At 35.3% G+C, this 25,858-nt stretch overlaps 1 protein-coding gene across 1 annotated transcript in view; it reads left to right on the forward strand.

Annotated features, from left to right (window-relative positions):
- The window catches only part of COL24A1 (collagen type XXIV alpha 1 chain), a 381,932-nt gene that overhangs the window by 133,324 nt on the left and 222,750 nt on the right, over positions 1-25,858 (forward strand). Inside the window, exons 19-20 of the mRNA XM_088022947.1 lie at positions 1,850-1,903; positions 21,988-22,041. Coding sequence (XP_087879073.1) covers positions 1,850-1,903; positions 21,988-22,041 — 108 coding nt within the window. The remainder of the gene's footprint in view (positions 1-1,849; positions 1,904-21,987; positions 22,042-25,858) is intronic.

The following is a 25,858-nucleotide window of genomic DNA, read 5'->3' on the forward strand; positions in this document are numbered from 1 at the left end:
GCTTTCTGTTTTCTAAATGCAGTCATTAGTGATATTTTTTTTTCCCAAATGAATCTAAGTTGTAACATGAAGGAATACTTACAAGATAAAAGAAAGAATGTCCTGATTTGGAAAGCTTTCTTCATTTTGGAATTAGGGTGTCTTTTGCTCAGCAAGCATCTAAAAACCAGAGACAATTACCAATCAGAAGTTAAGAAATATTCTTTCCTTAAAACAAAGAAAACAAAGACAATTATTATGTTTTTCCATATTTTTACTAGAAGTTGTTTTCAGTTATAGAGGTTTACTTAATCATTACTCCATTGTCTAAAACTTACTTGAAAATTCAGTTTTTATAAAGGAGACTTGACATTCAAGGAAACTTCCAGTTGAAGTTTTTCAAAAATGATTTATTCTGAAGAATGAAATTTTTCCAAAATTTGTGCTTTTAACTATGTGGTTGTCAATTAACTTTTCTGAAAACAAAGATATAGAGTATGCTATTTTTTCCTCAAAGCTTGTAAATTTAGCTTCTCATTTGTTTTTTTGCCACCAGAGGTCTCCAGTGAGAGCCCCATCTTTATCTCTTTAAGAGATAAAGTACCTCCTTAAGAGAGGTACTTGCCATTTTAAAGAATTTAAGACTCCTCTAGATACTGATTATGATGAATTATGACTTTATTTAGGAGAACCTAAATCAAGTTTTATATAATACTTCATTACTTTTCTCTGGATTTGATTGCAGTAGTTCTATTGTGTACTGTTTTGTATCCAGATACCCAGATACTTAAGCATTGTATGAGAATGACTTTAGTGCTTATGGAAAACTGTGCTTTACTTCTTGAAACGTGGATAAGCACACATTATTTCTTGTAATTTTATGTAATCTGAGACCTATTAGGTCAAATTTGAAACTCACATAGAAATTTAATATGACAAAAATAATGAATTCAGTAATTTTTCTTATGAAAGCAAGGGTATCAGATTACTGCCTCCTTTCATCTCTAGTTTCAGGCTTTATAACCACTTTTCTCTCCTCTGAACTTCCTCTCCAGCCCTGATTTCACATGGTTAATCCAGATGTCAGAAAATGGCTTCAGAAATATTGACAATAAATCCTCAACATTTTAATATAATGATCAAAACAATCTAGGAATTATAGGTACCTAGGAGAGGACAGAGGATATAAAGGGAAAGATTAATGGTTATAAAATTGGTTAACATTTATTGCCAGACACGGTGCTAAACTAAACACCTTAAATATATTGTCTCCTTTAATCCTCACAATTACCCTGTAACAATGTTAGTACTTGTTATCACTATTATTCCTATTTTATTGTTAAGAGAATTTGAGCCTAAGAGAGATTAAGCAGCAGGGACTTAAATCCAGATGATTCTTAATTACTAAATCAGGCCTCTTGTAGTATCAAAGGAGAGAGGAATTTTCAGGGACAGTCCCGGACTCTGGTTATTTATGAAAGCAGTTCCTCCTTTAGAGTCCCCTATCTTGAGTCAAACTTTATTGCCTTATCTCTGGTTAACCTACACATACACACACTACTTTTTTCTTGATTTGAGCGCTTAACTCAATTTGTTTGTATCTCCAACACTTAGGAGTAACTATATATTACTCCATACATCTTTTATTTAAATGAGTTTTCCACAGTGATGATGGTTACAAATTAAGTCTTTCTGAATGATAGTTACAACTTTGTTTGACATAATATATTCATTGTTGTTTGCTGAAAAGTCATTATAATTTTGTGTGGCATAATACATTGAGTTCTTTTTGCTTACCATATGTCTGCTTCTGTTTTAAATTGTATATATCAGATTAATACTTATACTTTGATCCCCACCCCCATTTTAGGGCCAGATAGGTGACTCGGGACCCCAAGGACCATGTGGCCCTCCAGGACCAGAGGTAAAATGTTGGTTGGAAGATAATAAATTTGAAACAAAAGTAAAAATTAAACTTGATTATAAAGCCTGTTTTTACATAACAGGCTTAAGAAAGATTCTCGTTAAAATTCACATCTTTGTAAATAGTTTGGACTAAATCTTTTATCCCATATTAAAAGGTATGCAACAGTGATCCCGAGGAAACAGAAAGGTATTAGCCACATTATAGTCCTGATTCGATCACAGCTGACTTATTTGTTTGGCACAACTATTAATAACACATACTTGGGGCATGAAATCAAATTTCAGGATAAACTCCACTGAATTTTTAATTTTCCTGTATGCATATATCATTTAGATCTCATATTCTAGAATAAATACAATTAAGTCTATAGTACATATATCAAATTTGCTTGTTTATTCTTTGAAATTTGACTTTGGCTGAGTACTTGATGTAGAGTGTCTTTTTTTTCCCTGCAAATTCACAAAGAACACAAGCTTCTAACATGAAATATTTGAGTTTTTTAAAAATCATTTTATGAGTCAAAGATATATACCACATGGAGATAAAGATTCTGAAGCTCACTCTAGTTCAGAAATATAAGCCAAAAAATATGTACATACACATATAAATACACATACACATCTAATTCAGAATCATAGAAACAGCAGTAAAGCTGAAAAAATGAGTTTGGCTTCAGAATAAATAAATCAGAACAATAAACAATGTCAAAGCAGTAGGCAGAATTTCTAGAAATAACACTGTACTGATGCTTTCTCCCTCTCTTTGTAAACCATAAAATCTACTTCTTACCCTGCATCTCTCTTTCAGGGTTGGCTGATTTCTTCAGCAAATGCCTATTTCTTGTTGTCTCATTTAAAAACACACTGGATATTGGTAGTTCAAAAATCTAAAACACTACATTGTACCTAGTTTTATTAATAAGGACATAGTAGGAGATAAAATACAGCAATATATCGATGTCAGCATTCTGGGAAGAAGGAAATTGTTTGGAGTAATTGGAAGCAATTATTAACAGATAATTAAAATAGTAATTAACACATTAATATAAGTTTATATCTTCTGTAAGCCTGTATGCTTTTAATAATTTTTTCATGAAAACCTTCTTGAAATTAATTCTATATACCTCTCTTCTCATACTGAGGATACAGAACCCAATTTATCTTTTATTATCTTTAAAGGTTATTATTATGAACATGGGTTGTTCTGTTGTACTTTAGTTACAGATAGGATGCGTGCTAGGGAGGAATGTGTCACCTCCTAATTATCTGTATGGTTGGGATCATTTTCTCCTTTTTTCCTAAAGCCAGGTTAAAGGATGCATGGGCCATGTTTTTACTCAATACTTGGTCTTCCAAAGATGTTTCTTTTTTCTCTGTTGCCTTTGAGATTTTATGATTTGCAATCATTATTCAAAACATTGTCTCATTGTATTTGATTTATGTACTGCTAATACAAGGTCCTGAGCTCCAGCCTTGTCAGACTGTGCCCACTCCTCCTGCTCACCTGCATTAAATGTTTTCCTTGGGCCAAAGATGTAACCTGTATTCATGTAATTGGTACAAGGTTGTTTTGGAAAAGTGGTCTAAAGATCATAAGTTTTTTTTTAATCATAAAAGTATAATGTGTAGGCAGTTATATATGAGGCAACACTTGTATCCAACTCCTTCTCAACATAAGACTTTCTTTTATGTTATGTATGTTATGTTAGTCACCGTACAGTACATCATTAGTTTTTGATGTAGTGTTCCATGATTCATTGTTTGCATATGACACCCAGTGCTTCACGCAATACGTGCCCTCCTTAATACCCATCACATTAGACTTTTGATAGAGTTGCAGGTCCAAGAATTTACAATAGTATGTTTAATATTATATAAAGCCTGAGAAGTTTCTACTTGCGCAGTAGATAAATTTTCTCAGATAAGGGGTTTTATATATTGTGTTAAATTTAGACTTTATTTAGGCAGTGATCAAAGATTTTTAAGCAAGGGAATGAAATGATCAGACTTGTGTTTTCAACACGTGTGGTAGCAAGAGCAAAACGGTAAAAGAGAAGGAGAGAGGGAGAGGTGACAAAACTAATTAAACATTATTTAGGAGGATGATGCAAGGCCAGGCTCTAAATGATGAGGGCCTGTTACAATTGAGAAGAAAGGACGGCTTCCAGAGATAATTAGGATATAGAATTCACAGCTCTTGAACCACTCCAGTTCATTTACTTTGTGTAAGACGGGAATAAGAGACAATTTTGATGTTTCTTGTTTGAAGAGTTGGGTAGAATGTGGGATCACCATTCTAAAAATAGAGAATAAAAAGGGAGAAGGAAGAAGATTTTCAGAGGGGTGGTAGACATAATGCTTTGGTTTTGAATTTGTTAGGGCTGCAGTGTCTGTTGGACATACAAGAAATTAACCTGATAAGTCTATAGAAAACTATAGGCCTAAAACTCAGAAGAGAATAGGACTAGAGATAAACATTTGTAATCATCCACATAGATTTGAAGCACATATTATTTGAAGCAGTTATAACAGATGAAATCATTTAGGGAGAGAATATGAAATAAGGTTCGAAAATACCCTGCCTGGACACTCACCCCCAGAAGGATACATTTTCTAACTAGAGTGCAATTAAGTTTTAAATTAACAATATAAGAGCTGTTAAGATAAACTTTGGTAATGTAAAAACATACAGAAAAGAAAAAAAAATCGCAGTGGAAATTAGAAAATATTTAGAACTGGATGAGAACAAACCACTATAAAAATTTGAGTGTTGGACTTAAGCAACACCTGGGGGGAAATTCACATTTCTCTAAAAAGCAAAAAAGATCAAGAATAAATGAGTTGTGCATAGCACAAGTATAGGTATTTGTTTCAAAGGGAGAAGTTAAGGAGGTGAAATAAGTAGATTTTGTTTTCTCTGTAAGTAGGAGACAATCCCAAGAGTTAGAGGACTGTGGGCATGTGGAAAGAGGGTGCTTGAGGAGATCCGTGAAGAGTAAGTGGGGGAGTGACTGAAGACTTATAAAATAATTTCTGAGTAGTATTAAGAACTCAGCTGAGGGGATGCCTGGGTGGCTTAGTTGGTTAAGTGTCTGCCTTCGGCTCAGGTCATGGTCCCAGGGTCCTGGAATCGAGTCCCACATCAGGCTCCCTGCTCATTGGGGAGCCTGTTTCTCCTTTTGCCTGCTGCTCCCCCTGCTGTGCTCTCTCTCTCTGACAAATAAATAAATCAATAAATAACGTTAAAAAAATTAAGAACTCAGCTGAGATTGAAAAACTGTCTTTTCTCAATGTATAGCCACAAAGTCCTGTACATTTTTTTGGAACTGTTTTGTAAATTTTAGTCTGAACTTCCTACTGGCCAAAACAGTGACACATGATCAATTATATGACTCTCTTCTCCCTTGTATAAAAAACACATTAGTAGTTCAAAAGAAGGGCAGCAGTTCATGGTATTGTGTGATTTCCATCTTTCAGACTGATGTCATAATACCAAAGTACAATTCAGTAAACGTAATTCTATTAGGAGCCAAAATGATGACACCCAGTTTTTATACTTCTGTGATAACATTTCTTAATTATTGGGTGGCAAAATGTTTAAGTTGATATCTGAAAAATAACATACTTTTGGGATTAGTACTTCTGAATGATAGCAGCCTAAGTAACTTGAGCAGATTACTTGGAACTTTTTTTAAAATTTTGAATGTTGTGATATATATATTTAATTTTGTCTTTTTCTAAATGGGTTATCAGTTGTTCCAGGACTATTTGTTAAGCAGTTGGTCTTTGCTTTAGTCATTTTAAAGCTACCTCAACAAATACTAAATTTTCTTGTTTCTTTGGCCTATGTCTGGATTTTGTTTTCTATTCCCCTTGAATGATTGTCTGTTCCTACACAAATGTCACATTGTTTCAATGGTAGAAAAATACCCCTGCTACCCTTATGGGTTTTCCCTTGTATGTTACTGTCCTCTTTTGTCTTCATGCTTTTAAATTTTTTTCTTTATCACTATATTTTGCCAGTTTGATTACAATGTCTTGGTGTGGATCTGTTTTGTTGATTTTGATAGAGGTTCTCCATGCCTCCTGGATCTGGATATCTGTTTCCTTCCCCAGGTTAGGGAAGCTTTCAGCTATTATTTCTTCAAATAAATTTTCTGCTCCCTTGTCTCTCTCTTCTTCTGAGACTCCTGTAATATGAATGTTATTATGTTTGAGGGAGTCACTGAGTTCCCTAAGTCTATTCTCCTTTTGCATAATTCTTTTTTCTCTCTTTTGTTCAGCTTGATTACTTTCTATTACTCTTTTTGGTCATTAATTTGTTCCTCTACTTCTTCCAGCCTGCTGTTAATTCCATCAAGCATGTTTCTCATTTCACTTACGGAGCCTTTTATCTCTGCTTCACTATTTCTTATCTCTGTGTTAAGGGTCTCACTCATGTCTTTTACTCTTTTCTCAAGTCCGGGAAATCTCCTTATGATCATTATTTTAAATTCTCTATCAGGCATGTTACTTATATCTGTTTCACTTAAATCTCTGGCTGTGGCCTTTTCCTTTTCTTTCATTTGGGATAAATTTATCTGTCCTCATTTTTTCTAAGTTTCTGTGCCTGTTTCTGCATGTTAGGAAAGTCAACTATGTCTGCTATTTTTGAGGGTAATGGGCCTTATGAAGAAGAGGTCCTGTATTGCCCTGCTGTGTAGCATCCCTTGTTCCTCAGAGTCTGGCACTTTTGAGAGTATCTCCAGGATATGTGTGCTTTGCTGTTTTGTCCTGGCTGCTTTATCTATCAGGCCAGTCATCTGCAGAGGCTCGCTTTGCCTATTGTGAGCAGTGTTTGGTCCCTGGCCTTTTAACTGGGTATGCTCTGTTCTGTTTGTGAAATTAGACCTGTTGCCACTGCCACTGGAACTGATGTTCTGCAAACCCTCACAGATGCAATGTGAGCAAGTGTTTGGGCTGATCTTAAAGGGGAGAGGCCGGTTGGGACTGAGGCAAGCATGACTGAGAGGGCGGGTTCCACTGGAGCATGGGGTGACAGGGCTTGTTGTAAGCAAATTAGGTAGGGAGTATTGGGCTGTGCTGGTTTCTGCAGGGCGCCCTGTGCTTATACTGAAGTTTAGGGCAGGGACATGGCCCTAGCCTGTTCATTTGTTCCCAGAGGGGTCTTTTCATGAATGCTGCCTCTTTGGGACATGCTCCGAGATGAGTGAATAACCCCCCCACTGTGTGCCCCAGACACTCTTCAGATTGCTGTTTCAATGCTGTATGTTGACAGGTTGCCTGCCTTCTTTCCAAGATCAGGGCAATGCCCTCTGGAGTCTATCTCAGCCATACCCACCGAGCTTTAAAACTTCAGGCTTTAAGTGCTGCTGGTTGTAAGAACTTACAAAATTTGGCCCCTCTCACTTTCCAAGCCATTGCTAGGGGGATTCATTTTCCTCTGGTGCTAGTCTATCTCTCACCCTCCTCCACAACAGCAGCTCCCTCCCCAACACATCAACCATAATCCTTTCTTCCCCAAACCACATTTCTGTACTTTCTACTACCTTCTTTGATGTGGCTTCTTCTCTACCTTTAGTCATGGAGTTTGTTCTGCCAGTCTTCAGGTCAATTTCTGGGGTCTTTAAGAGGATTTGATAGTTATCTAGTTGTATTCGCAGGACAAGGTGAGTCTAGGGTCCTCCTCCTCTGCCACCATCTTCTCTCCTTCATATCACTTCTTTAACCATTCACCCATCAAATGGATTATTTTTAGATAATCCATTTTTGGATTTTGTTTCCGTATCTTGCCTATTGTGAATTATACTGCAATGAACATAGGGGTGCATATATCTTTTTATGTTAGTGTATTCTATTTCTTTAGATAAATACCCAAAAGTGGAATTGTTTGATCATATGGTAGTTCTGTTTTTAATTTTTTTGAGGAAACTTCGTACTGTTTTCCATAATGGCTGTACCAGTATTTACCAGTATGTACTAATATTTATTTGTGACTTTTGCTTCAATATTTATAAGTGATCTTGATCTATAATATTCAATCTTTTTTTGTACTTCTTTGTCCAGTTTAGGTATTAGTGTTATACTTATTTCATGAAAATAATTAGGAAGTCTTCTTAATTTTTAGTGCTATGGAGTAATTTATGGAACATTGGGGCTATCTTATCTATGAGGCTTTGATGGAATTCCTCTGTGAAACCGTCTGGAATTGTTGTTTTTTTATGGGGTAGTTCCTTGAAATTTTACTGCTTCTGCAGAAATTAGCCTTTTTAAGCTATCTCTAATGGGGTTAGCTTTGTTATATTGGCCTTAGGAAAAGATCTGTTTCATCTAGGTTTTCAAATTGACTTCCATATAAATTAACAAAATAATCTCATGATTTTCAAATTTTTGTTTTAATGGTTGTTTCCCATGTGCCATTAATTTTTTTTAAATATTTATATATGTGCTTATTCTTTTTTTTTTCTTGGTTAGGCTTGATTCAGTTTGTCCAGTTACTTTTTTTCTCAAAAAAATTTTGAAATTTTTATTTATTGTTTTCTGTTTTTCTTTTCATTACATAATTAGTTTCTCCTTTTATCTCTATTATTTCTTGGAGATTCTTTGGTTTATGTTTTTTTTTTTTTAGTTAGGAATTTAATTTTATTTATTTTCATTATTTTATTTTCATTCCTAAAACTATTAAGAATTATCACTTTTCCTCTGCCTACTACTTTAAATGTACCTCAAAGATTCTGGTATGGAGTATTTTTATTACCATTGTCTTTTAGATATTTTGTAATTTCAGTTATTTCTCTTTTCACCCAAGAGTTACTTAAAAAGGAGTTTTAGAATTTCCAGGTGGAAGAGCTATTGGTTTTGGTTTTGTTAATAATTCTTATTTTTATTGCATTGTTATCAGAGGATGTTGTTCTATTTTTTGGAACTTATCAATCTTTTCTTTTTTGTTGTGATCATTTTTTGTGACTTAATATACACTTGACATTTCATTATACATTTTAATATACACTTGACAAGGAGGTATATTTTTATCATTAAATGTGAAGTTTAATATATAGTATAGTGACTTGCTCTTTATTATGTTGTTTAGGTTTTGCTATATCTTCACTTATTTTTGGTCTAATTGATCTATGTAAATAGCATGTACTATGGCTGCTGCTGATCTGATTGCTCTTGGAGTCACAGCTGGTATTCATCATTCCCTCCTTCACTACCCATTTTAAATTCCTTTCACCTTCAGCTATCACCTGAGTGGGTCTTGGTGGCTTAGCTAGTGGTATGACCTTAACCTTCATTACTGAGAATATGAACTCTTGATAGGAGTTCTAAGAGGTGTCCAGTGTATCACCTGAGTTCTACATGTATCCCTTCCTGCCCTTTTTATGTAAAGAAGTCTTGCCTATTTTTGTTTTTCAGGGTCAATTAACCATGCCAGTATGGTGACTTCCCTTTTTGTTTGCTCAGACCTCATCATAAAAAGTCCAAAGTGCCCTGTTGAGAGCCCTAAGTTTAGGTTAGTGAGATACTTGCTCTGTCTCCTGTCAAGAGAGAGAGACCCTTTGAGTAACAGGATATCTAATCCTGAAGAGTCCAAGGTTGTGGGGAAAGAAGGTACAAAATATAATGCATCATTGGGAGTGATGGTAAATAAGACACATCCACTTCTATTCTTTGGTTTCCAGAGTCATGCATCCTTCCTATTAGAGATAAAAGTACCATATACAGGTTTCTAACTTAAAAAAATACACTATATCCCAAAGAGTGGTACTCCCTTCATATTGTTTCTTTTAAGTTGGCCCTTCCCTTATAACTTTAAAAGCAGTTGCAATGTATTGTAAGGCTGACTACCTCTAAATGGTGCAGAATGGGTGAAGGCCAATGAATCATATCAGGGGCCCACTCTTGTAGCTTTTTGTAGAGAGGGTATCTTGTTCAAATGCTATACTCTATGGGGTTCCATGCCTGTGGATCAGACATTCTGTAATTTTCTAGATAGTGGTGCTAGTTGGAGCTTTAAAGAAAGGAAAGGTAAACTCTTATAAAATATGTATCTGTTTCTGTGAAGATGAACTGCTGATACTTCCAAATTTGAAGGGCCCCACATGAATGCAGACTATTTTTTAATTTTCTTTTAGTTATAAAGGAAAAGAGTGTATTTGCCAAATCAGTGATTACATACCAAATATAAAAGGACTTAGTTATCCACTATGTCTGACACAATAGCTGCAACTGGGGCTGTGGTAGTCTACAGTCAGTCTCCACAATCCAACTGACTTTTGTAGGTGGTAGTCTGGTGAATTTAACAGTGCTCTGATAGAGACCATCACACATTCATATTTCAGGTTTTTAATGCTGGCAGGGATCTCTGACATTCTCTCTACACGATATGATTGGCAATCATGTAGATGTGAGTTATTGTCTGATCCTTAGAACCCAGAGGTCTACTTAACTATTATAAGTATCTCTTCCATTTAGGCTCTTATTTAAAGAATTCAGTTCTAATTATTTCTTTTCAACAGATCTTTTTGAGATATCCATTATATGTTCAACCCTAAAAAGAAAATGCTGAGGTCAATTGGATTTGGTCTTGACTTCAAAGAACTTATATTCAAGAAAGCAATATTCAATTCCAACTATGTCAAAGCCTCCACTGTCTCTATTTGTCTTTTTTCAGACATCAAAATTAATTAGGTTTGATTAAATGAAAAATTAAAAATCATTTAATTATTTAAAAGTCTAGAATCAGTTTAGTCCTTAGAAAAAATTATAAAATAGCCAAAGAATTTAATTCCTATGGCCACTGATCTTCCTCTGTTCTTTCCCTTTTGAGCATGAGTTCTTGTCTATCTCAAACAACCAGTCTCTCTTTTCTTTTCCATAATTTACCCTTCTCATCAAAGCTTGTTTTTAAAGACCTAATAAATATATTTTACTCCAAGCAGTAAATGGTAAGCAGAACAGCTACCTTCAATAGAATCCCATTTCAAGGATATTTACATTTTAACACTAAACGGACACCTGGAACTAATGCAGTGAGTCTTGAATTGTAGAATTTAGGGAGTTATTTAGTGAGCAGAGAAAGATTTGTGGGTGATTTAAACTTTGATGCTCCTCAAATTAATCATACCATATAAGTTGTCATCTGTACTACCAGTAAGACAGGAAAAAACTGGCCAATATTTCTTTCTAGTACCTTCTAGTTCAGAAGCTCAGATCTTCATAAGAGTTAGTGAAAGCAAAGCACTCTGAAGATTTGTTGTAAATGCTGTTATTTGCCATTGGCATTGAAGAGACTGTTCATCATTAAAGATCATCTGAACAAATGTCACTTCAAACCACTTCAAAGTTTTTTTTTCCCTTGCTTCATAATGTTTTACTTATTGTAGGCAAGTTAAATTACTGTACCAAAGAAGTAAACGTATCTGTGCACTTAGCTCTTTCCAGAATTGTAAATATTAGAGATGTCACAAAATAAAACATCACATGCTTTAAAACATAAGATTAAAATTTTTTCCATGCTAGTTCTTTGTCTGCTTTTAACAAAAACATATGGAAAATGCTGTACAGGAATCTTCCCTATTTCTTTAAGCATAGTAATTTCAGTTTTGAGCACTAAACCTATGCTTCCTCCCAGTTCTGGCAGCAAACCACCTTCAAATTTGGTAGCAGGATAGTTAGAATGTTTGTTGATTCAGCTGTTAACCTCCCTGGACTACTGAGATTGCCAAATAGTTGAATTTTGGATGATGTTCTTGGTAAGTGGGGCCAGTTGTTTATTACAAAATGAGCTAAGACCACTAATCAGAGGGATACCAGCAGTGGCCAAGCAGTGAGTCCTCTTTTTCCACTAGGGTGGTCTTCACTAGAGACAAATACCAAAGTTCATTTGGAGAGTCTGCTCATATCAAGCAAAAGCACGCTTCTAAATGTCCATTTTAGCACCTCAGTGGACTTTACTTGCATAAGGCAGCCTGCAGCCAGTTGAGTAGATCTTAGTCCAGATGGATCCCCTTTACTTAAACCACTTACTTCTTAACAAAGAAGTACCACTTGGGATTGGTTGAGTAATTTGATGTTTTTAGTTATTACTCAAAAACTAGTGCTGAAAGAAAATGTGATCAAATCAGTCAATAACAAATCATCTCTTGAGTTCCTACTGTGTAAGACCTATGGCTAGTAAATACTATAGGATATATATAAAAATAATATATTGTCTATAATTTGGGGCAATTTATAGTCTATTTTGGAAAAAGAAGATATATGTATATACATATATATACACCTATATATACACCTATACATATATATACATACATATACATATACACACACACACACACACACACACACATATATATATATACACACACTGTCAGATAGTTGCAAAGGCATCATGTAAGAAATAAGTAGTTATTATAGTTCATTGTTAGTAGAGAGAGATTAACATGAGATGAAAGGATTAGGGAAGGGTTCATGGAAAAGATGGATCTTGAATTAGATTGTTGATGAATAAATGGCAGGAAGTGGGGAGGGCATTCCAGGCAGGGTAAACCACATGAGCAGAGCCTAGACATCTAGGTAATATGGATAGTGGATTTATAGATCAGTGAATGAAACTGACTAGCTGACACAGATTCCTTGTGTTGGTATAGAGTGATAGATAAGGTTATAAAACTAGGCTGGTGCCAAATTGCATAAGACCTTTGATTCCAAGTGATATCAAGGCAGAGTATTCAGTAGCTAGATAGTGAAGCCTAATATTACAGTTCTTGTATTGTGAAAAATATGGAACCTGCCCCCTGATCTCCCAAATGAACCAGCCAAAGTTTTATTGATTTGCCTAGTTTCTGCCCATTGTGGTCACAAATTTCTGTCCTTTCATAGTGTAGGTGGGAGTTTCCATAACTGTTGTCTGAAAGAGGACAGAATCTCCTGCCTACCCAGGATGAATCTTAGTACTATTAGTTGCTATTACTAACAGTACTTAGTACTGTTGTTACATTGAGGTTGACCTGAGGTTGCTCACTAGATTAATGAAGAAATCTTCCCACCCAGAGGAAAGTTAGCAACAACTAAGACAACTGTCTTTGAAGATACTTTCTGTTCCCAGTACTTGATCTATAACCGTCTCTTCCAATTCCTCTTTTTAGCAGGCAGTACAGTAGAGGACCATTTATTGCCCGATTGACTGTACAATTTGGTTAACATGTTCACTGCCTATTCCCGTGGACTTTCCTCAAATCTCATTAATCATGTGGTAAGGCCTTCACACTTCCTGTTCCAGAAAGCTGTGTCTCCATTAGTATCCCATTCTCATCACCAGAACTGTCAGAGACTATGAAGGATCCCAAACCTGCCGGTTAGCCTGATAGTTTCACAGATTTCTCTTAGAAGACACAAGACTCCTGGGACAGAGATAAAGGACAGTTTATTATTCTTAACAATAGCAGTTTCCAGAGTATCAGCATTTTTGCTCTGATTCACAGAGCCTTTCTTCTCATAGGGTGATGTGAACAGAGCTAGATGACATTTGCATATGCAGTGGTTGTATTGCAAAAGAGGAACTTTGAACTTAGAGAAACTGAATCTTTTATAATGGTCAGTTATAAAAAAAATAATGTATTCCAGAAAGAGATTATTATATGGAAAGTAAGCATGCCTGCCTTTTGCTAAGAGGGAGACACTATGGCCATCTTTGCTATATGGAAATCCTTGAAATGATAGACTGGATCAATGGATAGTTAGTAACCCGTTTGTATAATGTGCAGAAATGCAAGAGACTATGGAGGGTTGTATACCAGCAGCATGTTAAGTTAAATGTTAGAGGTATAAAGATGGGTAAGATACCTTCATTTTCCTCTTTGAGCTCACATTTTATTGGAAAAAAAGAAATAAACCCTTAATTACTATATAGAGTCATTAGTCCTAAATAGCCATATTAACCGAGTTCTGTATACATATAAAGGAACAAGCTACTGATTCTGGCTAAGCGGAACCATGAAAGGCTTCATAGATTATGTTATATTTGATTTGATGAGAGAACCTGGAGTAGGGAGTTAAAGAAGACTTCTAAGAAGTATAGTTGCTTGAGCAAAGACTCGAAGAAATAGTAGTGGCTTATCAAATGGAAACAGAGTGCAATGGTCTTCCAGCACAGATATATGAGGAAGTTAGGTGTGTTTAAAAAACTGCATATAATTCAGTGTTTTAGTCAAGTTTGTTTCCATTAAAAATGACAAAACCTACCTCAAACAGTTTTAAGCAAAACTCAGGATTGGCTGATGTAATTAGGAAGTCTGCAGTGCATGTGCCTAGAATTTTGGCTGGATACAGGAGTTTGATGAATATAATCAAGATACTCTCCATCTTTTAGCCTTACTTACGTCTGTTGGCTTCATTCACAGGAACATATTATGGAAAAGGTGGCCCTTGGCAATTCTAGGCTTATATCGCCCTCAGAGTTAGCAAGCTTAGCCAAAAAAAAAAAAAAAAAAAAAAGGATTCTTCTTTCCTATAGCTCTAGCAAAAATTCTAAGGTGGATTCCAGCCAATCTGGCTTGGATTACATGATCATCTTTAAACCAATCACAGTAATCATGAGGTTGGAATACTGTAATTGGCAAGATTTGGGTCATTTACTCACCCCTGGAAATTGGGATTGGGACCAGAAGCACATAGACTGCAAATTGAAGAGGAGTTTTTCAGAGATGGTGAGCATACAAAAAAGAAGATGCTCTCTACATTTTACATCTTTGGTGCCCAGTATCTATATATTACCATTCTTCCCACTTATACAGTTTTTTTTTTTTAATTAAAGAGCAGAGGGGTAGACTGAGGGAGAGAGAGAATACTAAGCAGGCTCCATGCCCAGCATGGAGCCCAATGCAGGGCTCAGTCTCACGGCCCCGAGATCATGACCTAAGCCAAAACCAAGAGTTGGATGCTTAACCAACTGAGCCACCAAGGCGCCACCCAACACACTTATATAGTTTTTAAAATGCTTCTGGTAACATAGTACAGCCACCCACACAGCTGAAAATATACTCTTCCTCTCCAAAGGAAGATAACCCAATGATCACTTATTGCTTATAGCTTCAAGGCCAGATTCTTGGAGTAAAGTGCGTTCTTTTCAATGAGGCCTGAATCTCAGATAATCAGTATGATTTTAGAAGGAAAACAAAATAGCCACAATATTCATTCCATTTGGAGAAACGAGAGAATAGGAAACAAGGTAGAGTGGCACAGGCCCATAGCTGTGCATTTAAAAGAAAGGTAGGCAATTGATATATGCCAGTTCCTCATAACAATATAAATCAACTTTTTAAAATCACCTAACTTCCCACTCCTTGCCACAAACTTACACACACTGAAAAAGGGAGAATCTGAGATAAAGGGTCTCCAGAATATACATTGTATGGTATGAGGAAATATTTTTGTTCTCTAGCCTATGTTCAATGCCAAGAATGATGCCTGATACATAGTAACATGTTGAATGAATAAATTGATATTCTTTAATTAAAGACACAAGAATTTTAAATGAGTCAAATATGTAGATGTGGGGTACCTAAAATGATACTTATCCAAAAGTAAGTATCAAATCATTGTCCTGTTATTACCTCCAAAACAATTTGAAATCTGAGCTTCCCTGATTTTTATCTGGGGACAAGTTTTCTAAGGGTCTTTAAATGGTTGCAGATTGTTGTCTACCAAAGAATGGTGATTATCTAAAACACCCAGTACCAATTACCTTTTGTTTTATACTTTTATTGAGGTGTAATTGACATATAACAAACTACATATACTTAAATTGTACAATTTGATAATTTTTGACATATGTATAACTCATGAAACCATCGCCAAAATCAAGATAGTGAACACATCCATCAAATCCCAAAATTTCTGAGCATCTGGGTGATTCAGTTGGTTAAGCATCCAACTCTTGGTTGGCTCAGGTCATGATCTCAGGGTCCTGAGACTGAGCCCCATGTTGGTTCCATGCTCAGCTCAGAGTCTGCTTGAGATTCTTTCTCTCCCTCTTTCTCCCCTTTCCCTCTCCCCCTGCTTGTGAACTTTCTCTTGCTCTTAAATAAATAAATAAATACATAAATAAAATCTTTCTAAAAATCCCAAAATTTCTTTGTTCACCTTTGTAATTCTTCCTTTCTGTCTCTCCTGTTCCTCCCATCCCCAGTCTAACACTGATCTGCTTTTCGTCACTATAGGTTATCCAAATCTAAAGGTCAAATAATGGTCAAAATAGTTTACCTTAAAATTAGAAGTTTAGTATAGCTTTGTGTGGATTTCAGTAAAATAAAAATGGACTTTGCAGTTGATTTTGTAGAGTGACTTCAAACATACTGATAATATTATTTAAACAAAGTCTTATTAAACAAGTCATTCAGAGAGTGTATGTTGTGTTATAAGGAATTTTCATTGTCTTTATTGTTTCTGGATTTTCTCTGCTGAGTTTTTAGGATGCTACATATTAATGGAATTCAGCTGTGCTATATTTACTATTCAAAAGTATAGAATTGCAAAAGGGAAAATACATGAATAGCAGTAATCATTTACAAAGATTGCAAAGATTTTCAATGATATCATAATGAAAAAAAATCTGTTTTTATGGTTTTTAGTTCTAAAACAGCAAAAGGCAGTGAAAGAAAGCCAGATACCTGGATGAATTCCTTATTTTGCCTTTATTTTTCCAGAGGCTCATATTTTCTATTTGTGGTTTTCCCAGAAGACAGAACAGTTCCTTAATTTGCAGTTGCATGCTGCTCTGTGCTTAAGTTTCATTTCTATAGCTTCCTGGGAAAGTGAATTTATTACTTCTGCCTTGTCAAATATTTTTTTTTTGGCATTAACTTTTATATGGATTATTCTCACTCTGAAAAGGTCATTTTAATCCTTTTTGTTTTTTATTACTTTCTTACTTGGACTCACCATATTACTGACATGGCATGTACTTCCACAAATGCTAAAGAACAAAATCTTATGATTGTTTTTTGGATCCATTTCTCAAATGGAATTCTCCCCTTATAGAACCTCTTTCCCTCTGACTGCATTCTTTCTTGTTTGCCATTGTTACAATCCCATCTGTAGAAGCTATGCTACTTGGGTTTTTTGGGCAGTGTTTTGTTTGTTTTGTTTTGTTTTTTGACAAAGAATAACTTTGAAACTGCAAAACTGAAAATATAATTATTCAAACAATTCATTTTTAATTTGGTCATCAATTGAAGCCGTCAAATCTTTATTGAATATACTGTATCCAAGCACCAAACTAGGCTTTGAATAACTTTGCCCTTTAGGAGTCCATAACTTATGGGTTGCACTAGCTTGAATGATTTATTAATTTTATCCTGTTTTAATATGATTGTTTTTATGAGATATAGTCATTTCTACTTTGTTCAGACTTATAAACTACTTAAGATAAATTTAAGTCAACTGTATTGTGTTCATGTATATTTAAAGTATGATCAATATAAAAATCAATGAAAATTTGAAAATTTTCAAAAGAGTTAGATGGCCTAAATGATGCTACTGTCTATAACAACATTTTATTTTATTTTTTATTATTAGATAGTTCATTTGTTTAATTTTTTTTAATTTAAATTTTATGTTAACTGTATGTAGTTAACATACAGTGAAATATTGGTTTCTGGAGTAGAATTCAGTGATTCATCACTTCCATACAATACCCAGTGCTCATCACAAAAAGGCCCTCCTTACTACCCATCTCTCATAGCCCATCCCCCACTCACCTCTCCTCCAGCAACCCTCAATTTGCTCTCTATCATTAAGAGTTTCTTATGGCTTGTGTCCTTCTCTCCTTTTTTTCTTTTCCCCCTCCCCATATGTTCATCTGTTTTCTTTCTTAAATTCCACACATGAGTGAAATCGTATGGTATTTGTCTTTCTCTAGCTGACTTACTTCACTTAGCATAATACTCTGTAGTTCCATTCATGTCACTGCAAATGGCAAAATTTCATTATTTTTGATGGCTGAGTATTATTCCATTGTGTGAGTGTGCATTAAATATATGCATATTATATGCGTGTATGTATATGTACCACATCTTCTTTATCCATTCATCAGTAGATGGACACTTGGGCTGTTTCCATAATTTGGTTATTGTAGATAATGCCGCTGTAAACATTGGGGAGCACATCCCTTTGAATTAGTATTTTTGCATTCTTTGGGTGAATACCTAGTAGTGCCATTGCTGGATCTTAGGGTAGTTCTATTTTTAACTTTTTGAGGAACCTCCATACTGTTTTTCAGAGTGACTGCACCAGTTTGCATTTCCACCAACAGTACAAGAGGGTTCCTTTTTCTCCACATTCTTGCCAACAACTATTGTTTCTTGTGTTGTTAATTTTAGCCATTCTGACAGGTGAGTGCTTTTCCTTTATGGTCAGGAACAAGTCAGGGATGTCCATTCTCACCATTTTTATTTGATATAGTACTGGAAATCCTACCCACAGCAATCAGACAACAAAAAGAAATAAAAGGCTTCCAAATTATTGACATCTGTTGTCTCCTATTCCCCTGGTCTTTGGCACTTCAGGTCTTTTTACTATTCCTTTACTATTATTTTAATGTTTAAGAAGGAACAGATATTCATGGATATACTTAATATTCCATGTTTACCCAGAAGTCACCTCAATAACTTTTTTACTGTTTTATTGAAAAAAATAAAACACAGATACAAAAGCTATATAAAACAAATGTGTATCACAACAGTTGTAAGACAAACACTATTGTGTTTGCTATGCAGGTCAAGAATAGAACTGCCAGTTATCCCCAGAAGCTTTTTTGGATCTCAACCCAACCATAAGCCTTCCTCTCCTCCCAAAAGTTGGCAGTGCTTTTTTCTTTTATGGTTTGTCATTCAAGTTAGGTTAAAATTGTAGTGTAGGCTTATTTTGTTACTATGTCTTTCAGTCTACAAGTTCTCTTTCCATTTCCCTTTTCCCCCTTACAAATTAGCTGTTAAAGATCCCTGGTCATGTGACCTGGGTAGTCACATACAGAGGCTTGACCATATTCAGTTCTCTTTGTTTTTGGTGAAACTATAGGTGATACTGTATTCTTTCATCACAAAGCACATAATGTGTAGTTCCTTTTTTTATGATTTTAGTAACAGTTGATTCCTCAACTGCCCAGATGTATTAGATTTAGGTGGTTGCAAAATGGAGATATTTTTGCTGTATCATTTCTTTTTTATTTGTTGGCTGAATATATTCCCTCATCTACTATTTGGTTAGTAGTAGCACAGTATATATGGGAAAGTAGAATAAATGCTTGATTCTTCACCTTTACCAGTTTTCAAAATAAGGAGTTGACTTCCTTTCATCCTCTAAAAGTGGGCAGTTCTTTAATTGTATCATTAAAACTCATGAATTTAAACATATTTGATATGTTTCAATCCATTGTAATTCTTATCCTTATTGAAGTTCATATTATCCCATATCTGCTCAGTGGGATCCTCTTCAAGCCCCCTCGGTTCTTTTAACATAACTCTCGATTTGACATCTTTTATAGTCTTTTTGCTTTCTGGAATGACAAGGTGTTTCAGGCTCATCGGGAGGATGGACAGGAACTATGAATTTATCCATGGGGATCCTCTGAACCAGTGGTTGTAAACCAGTACCCAGGGACCAAAAGTAGCTACCAGACTTGTCGTTTTTTTTTTTTTTTTTTTTCTGAGAGAAACAAGTCAGTCACTCGACAATGACAACTACAAAATAAATTTTTTAACACTTACTATGTACCAGGTGTTGTACTAGTTGCTGGAAATATTATAGTTCATAAGACATAAAACTGCCTTCAAAGAGTTTACAATCTGATGAGGAAAATAATATAAGCCATAATACTACATTAAGTGACCTTGTAGGACTCTAGGATAGTGTGAGAGTTCTTAGAAGAGAACTAACTCATGGTTTGGGGATCAAAGAAGCAAAATATCATTCAGTTTTCTTGGTTTGTCTGTCTTTTATTCCTCCTTATGTTCATTTATTTTGTTTCTTAAATTCCACATATGAGTGAAATCATATGGTATTTTTCTTTCTCTGGCTGACTTATTTCATTTAGCATAATACTCAGTAGCTTCATCCATGTCGTTGCAAATGGTAAGATTTCATTTCTTTTATGGCTGAGCAATATTCCATTATATATCCCACATCTTCTTTATCCATTCATTAGTTGATGGATATTTGGGCTCCTTCCATAATTTGACTACAGAGAACAAATTGATGGTTACTGGAGGGGAGTTGGACAGGGGGATGGGTTAAATAGGTAATAGGTATTAAGGAGGACACTTGTGATGAGCACTGGGTCTTGTATGTAAGCGATGAATCACCAAATTCTACACCTAAAACTAATATTGCACTGTATGTTAACTAGCTGGAATTTAAATAAAAACTTGGAAAAATATTATTCAATTTTCTATTCTATTTAAAACATAAGTCTTCCAGGTGAAGAAAGGTGAGGGAAAATTATTTAGGCAGAGAAGGCATAGGTGAACCTGATTTTTTCTTTCATTAGAAAAGCAATCAACAAGTCTATTTTAAACATATTCTGTTGCTAAACTTAAATCTGATCCTGTGACCAGTCTTTCTGTTATCACTGTCTTTTCTTTTGCCAGAAATGTCCCTAAGTAATATTTTTCTCTATAGAATACAAGTTTCAAATCAGAGTCAAGGCATTTCTGTCCTAATCTGGACTGGATGAGTTAGTATCACTTTCTTTTGATTTTTCTTTCCAGGATGAATATTCCAGAATCAACCTTGCAGTTCCATGTAACTTGTGGACATTTTTATTTCCATCATATTTACTTCTTCACTGAACTACCTTTTCTAGCTCACATTCATATTTACTTGTAACTGTTACTTTTTAAGATGCTGATTTTTGGGGCACCTGGGTGGCTCAGTCAGTTAAGCATCTGACTTTGGCTTAGGTCATGATCTCAGGGTTCTGGGATGGAGCCCCACATTGGGCTCCTGCTCAGCAGGGAGTCTGTTTCTCCTTTTGCCCCTCCTCCTGCTCCTTCTCTCTCTCTCTCTCAAATGAATAAAATAAAATATTTTTTGAAAAGATGCTGATTCTTGTACTCGTCTTACCTTCTGTTCCTTTGCGCAAGTCAGCAGGAAATACTGAAACAGCTTTGTCTGTGACAAAACAATAGAGGTAAAACTGCACTTACTACCTTATTCTCATTATTAAAATGGATCATGATGAATCACATTCTAATTCATTATTTCAGTGAGAACACTGATTGATCTAACCATTTTAGAGCAACGTTCTAGGCCTTTCCCCAGCACAGATTTTATTTCACACTACAGCTCCTTTCTATTTCTTGAGCCAACTATGTTAGGCTGCTAAAATATAATTTCCAAAAAGGTAAAATTGTGATTCTTAGGCAAATAAAAAGTAAACATGGGTGTGAAAAAATTTTTTGAACTCATTAATTAATGATGAAACCAGTAAGATATTAAGATGAGTTTGAGGAGCATTTGAAGAGCTAAGTATTGACTATTAAATATGGGAATGTTAGAATAAGATAATTAAATTAGATACAAAACTGATTAATATCCTGTATATTAACCCATAACCTTTATGGTTATTTTTTTCACCAGACAAAAGTTATTTGCATTTCTAACTAACAAAAATCTACAAGTTAACATTTGGTTAGTAAACAGTGAATCTAACAAATTACATTCCCCTAATCCTTGGGTGGCCATGTGTCCCATAGGTCATTGAAAGGACCTATTATGAACCTTTTTGCCTTTTTTCCATGTTGTGGATGGTTTTGGATTAAGACTTTGGTTCTCTTAGACTGGATTAAAGAATTTTCTTTGGACCTGAAGATTTTGAAGAACTGGTGAAGAACTGGTGAAGTAACTTTGTCAGTTTTGTATTCCAGTGTTAACTGCCTAATAATAGACCTTTAATACTGAGTTTTTGAGCAGTATAAATTACTTTAACTGGGAATGAGAGAATGGCAAAGGAAATTTTCATATGCTTATTGGATTTATAGTAATGGCTGTTGAGCAAATTCTCTATATTTTTATGTTCCCTAGGGTTTTCCAGGAGATATTGGGATTCCTGGACAAAATGGCCCTGAAGGATCAAAGGTAAAAAAAAAAAAAAAAAATAAGAAAGAAAGAAAGAAAAGGAAAGAAAAAGAAAAAAGTATTATATCTAGAATTTTCTAATCTCACATTTCAATGAATGGTTAAAAAAAAGACTTGAGGAATATCAGAACAAGTCTGGATATTTTTGAGCTGTCCCAAGTGCGTTTAATAAACTGTAGAGCTTATTTTAAGATAATCAGGAAGTAGCTTGCATGTTTGGTTGTTCTTTTGGCACCCTTTGTTTAGCTAGAGTAAATATCCAACTTCTTGGGTTCAGGTCAAGGAAAATGATTTTCCTTGTTTGGTATGGACATAGATTAGGGGGATAATATTTTCAAAAAACATAAATCACTGAAAAAGGATTTCTTGGAAGAGATGAAAAAAACCTAAAAAGCCATAAACCTATGATGTATGGATGAGAGTTTTCTGGCCACTGAAACCCTTTAGGGTCCATAAAATATCCTCTGATTAAAATACAAGAAAGTCTGCGGTGTCCTGGAATTTATACATAGCACAAAATAACTGAAGAATCCTAAGCATTTTTAACTTCCTTTACTGTTGTCGTGTATATATTACTAGAAAGCATAACTTAGCATAACTTATTTATTTATTTTATTTATAGAAGTATAATTATGATATATTATACCCTATTAGTTTCCTATGTACATCATAGTGATTTGACAACTTAAAATATTATGAAATGATCGCCACAATAAATGTAGTTACTGTCACCATATAAAGTTATTGAAATATTATTGACTTTGTTCTCCATTATGTACATAATTTCTCCATAACTCAATATTTTCTAACTAGAAGTTTGTAACTCTTAAGTCTTTCACCTGTTTTGCCTCCCTGCTCTGACCCCTGTCCTCTGTGGTAATCAACAGTTTGTTTCCTGCCCCTGTGAGTCTGTTTTTATTTTATTTGTTCATTTTTGTTTTCTAGATCCTATGGTAAATGAAATCATATGATATTTGCCTTTGTCTGACTTATTTCACTTAATGTAATACCCTCTAGGTCCATCTAAGTTGTCACAAAAGGCAAGATTTCATCGTTTTTTATAGTGGAGTAATATTTCTTGTATATATCTCATCTTTTTGTATGATTTTTTAAAAATTTTATCTTATTATGTTATGTTAATCACCATACATTATATCATTAGTTTTTGATGTAGTGTTCCATGATTCATTGTTTGCATATAACACACAGTGTTATATGCAATACGTTCCCTCTTTAATAACCATCACCAGTCTAACCCATCCCCCCACCCACCTCCCCTCTAGAACCCTCAGTTTGTTTCTCAGAGTCCGTAGTCTCTCATGGTTCATCTCCCCCTCCGATTTCCCCCTTTCATTTTCACCTTCCTATTATCTTCTTTTTTTTTTTTTTTAACATATAATGTATTCTTTGTTTCAGAGGTACAGGTCTGTGATTCAACAGTCTTACACAGTTCACAGCGGTCACCATAGCACATACCCTCCCCCATGTCTGTCACCCAGCCACCCCATCCCTCCCACCCCACACCACTCCAGCAACCCTCAGTTTCTTTCCTGAGATTAAGAATTCTTCATATCAGTGAGATCATATGCTACATTTCTTTCTCTGATTGACTTATTTCGCTTAGCGTAATACCCTCTTGTTCCATCCACATTGTTGCAAATGGCAAGATTTTGGTTTTTTGATGGCTGCATAATATTCCATTATGTATATATATACCACATCTTCTTTATCCATTCATCTGTCAATGGACATCTTGGTTCTTTCCATACTTTGGCTATTGTGGACATTGCTGCTATAAACATTGGGGTGCATGTACCCCTTTGGATCACTACATTTGTATCTTTGGGGTAAATACCCAGTAGTGCAATAGCTGGGTCGTAGGGTAGCTCTATTTTCAACTTTTTGAGGAACCTCCATACTGTTTTCCAGAGTGGCTGCACCAGCTTGCATTCCCACCAACAGTGTAGGAGGGTTCCCCTTTCTCCGCATTCCCGCCAACATCTGTCATTTCCTGACTTGTTAATTTTAGCCATTCTGACGGGTGTGAGGTGGTATCTCATTGAGGTTTTGATTTGGATTTTCCTGATGCTGAGCGATGTTGAGCACTTTTTCATGTGTCTGTTGGCCATTTGGATGTCTTCTTTGGAAAAATGTCTGTTCATGTCTTCTGCCCATTTCTTGATTGGATTATTTGTTCTTTGGGAGTTGAGTTTGATAAGTTCTTTATAGATTTTGGATACTAGTCCTTTATCTGACATGTCATTTGCAAATATCTTCTCCCACTTTGTCAGTTGTCTTTTGGTTTTGCTGACTGTTTCCTTTGCTGTGCAAAAGCTTTTTATCTTGATGAAGTTCCAATAGTTCATTTTTGCCCTTGCTTCCCTTGCCTTTGGTGATATTTCTAGGAAGAAGTTGCGGCTGAGGTCGAAGAGGTTGCTGCCTGTGTTCTCCTTTAGGATGTTGATGGACTCCTGTCTCACGTTTAGGTCTTTCAACCATTTTGAGTCTATTTTTGTGTGTGGTGTAAGGAAATGGTCCAGTTTCATTCTTCTGCATGTGACTGTCCAATTTTCCCACACCATTTGTTGAAGAGACTGTCTTTTTTCCATTGGACATTCTTTCCTGCTTTGTCGAAGATGAGTTGACCATAGAGTTGAGGGTCCATTTCTGGGCTCTCTATTCTGTTCCACTGATCTATGTGTCTGTTTTTGTGCCAGTACCTTACTGTCTTGATGATGACAGCTTTGTAATAGAGCTGGAAGTCCGGAATTGTGATGCCGCCAGCTTTTCTTTTCTTTTTCAACATTCCTCTGGCTATTTGGGGTCTTTTCTGGTTCCATACAAATTTTAGGATTATTTGTTCCATTTCTTTGAAAAAAGTGGATGGTATTTTGATAGGGATTGCATTAAATGTGTAGATTGCTCTAGGTAGCATTGACATCTTCACAATATTTGTTCTTCCAGTCCATGAGCATGGAATGTTTTTCCATTTCTTTGTATCTTTCTCAATTTCTTTCATGAGTATTTTATGGTTTTCTGAGTACAGGTTCTTTGCCTCTTTGGTTAGATTTATTCCTAGTTATCTTATGGTTTTGGGTGCAGTTGTAAATGGGATCAACTCCTTAATTTCTCTTTCTTCTGTCTTGTTGTTGGTGTATAGAAATGCAACTGATTTCTGTGCATTGATTTTATATCCTGCCACTTGACTGAATTCCTATATGAGTTCTAGCAGTTTTGGGGTGGAGTCTTTTGGATTTTCCAGATAAAGTATCCTATCGTCTGCAGAGAGTGAGAGTTTGACCTCTTCTTTGCCTATTTGGATGCCTTTTATTTCTTTTTGTTGTCTGATTGCTGTGGCTAGGTCTACTACTATGTGAATAGCAGTGATAATAGTGGACATCCCTGCCATGTTCCTGACCTTAGGGGAAAAGCTCTTAGTTTTTCCCCATTGAGAATGATAGTCACTGTGGGTTTTTTGTAGATGGCTTTTATGATACTGAGGTATGTATCCTCTATCCCTATACTCTGAAGAGTTTTGATCAAGAAAGGATGTGGTACGTTGTCAAATGCTTTTTCTGCATCTAATGAGGGGATCATATGGTTCTTGTTCTTTCTTTATTAATGTATTATATCACATTGATTGATTTGCGGATGTTGAACCAAACTTGCAGCCCAGGAATAAATCCCCCTTGGTCATGGTGAATAATCCTTTTAATGTACTGTTGGATCCTGTTGGCTAGTATTTTGGTGAGAATTTTTGCATCCATGTTCATCAGGTATATTGGTCTGTAATTCTCCTTTTTGATGGGGTCTTTTT

Source organism: Eumetopias jubatus, unplaced genomic scaffold (assembly GCF_037043125.1).
Source record: "Eumetopias jubatus isolate StellerSeaLion01/CBP00866 unplaced genomic scaffold, mEumJub1_p1.0 scaffold_4, whole genome shotgun sequence".
Lineage (NCBI taxonomy): Eukaryota > Metazoa > Chordata > Mammalia > Carnivora > Otariidae > Eumetopias > Eumetopias jubatus.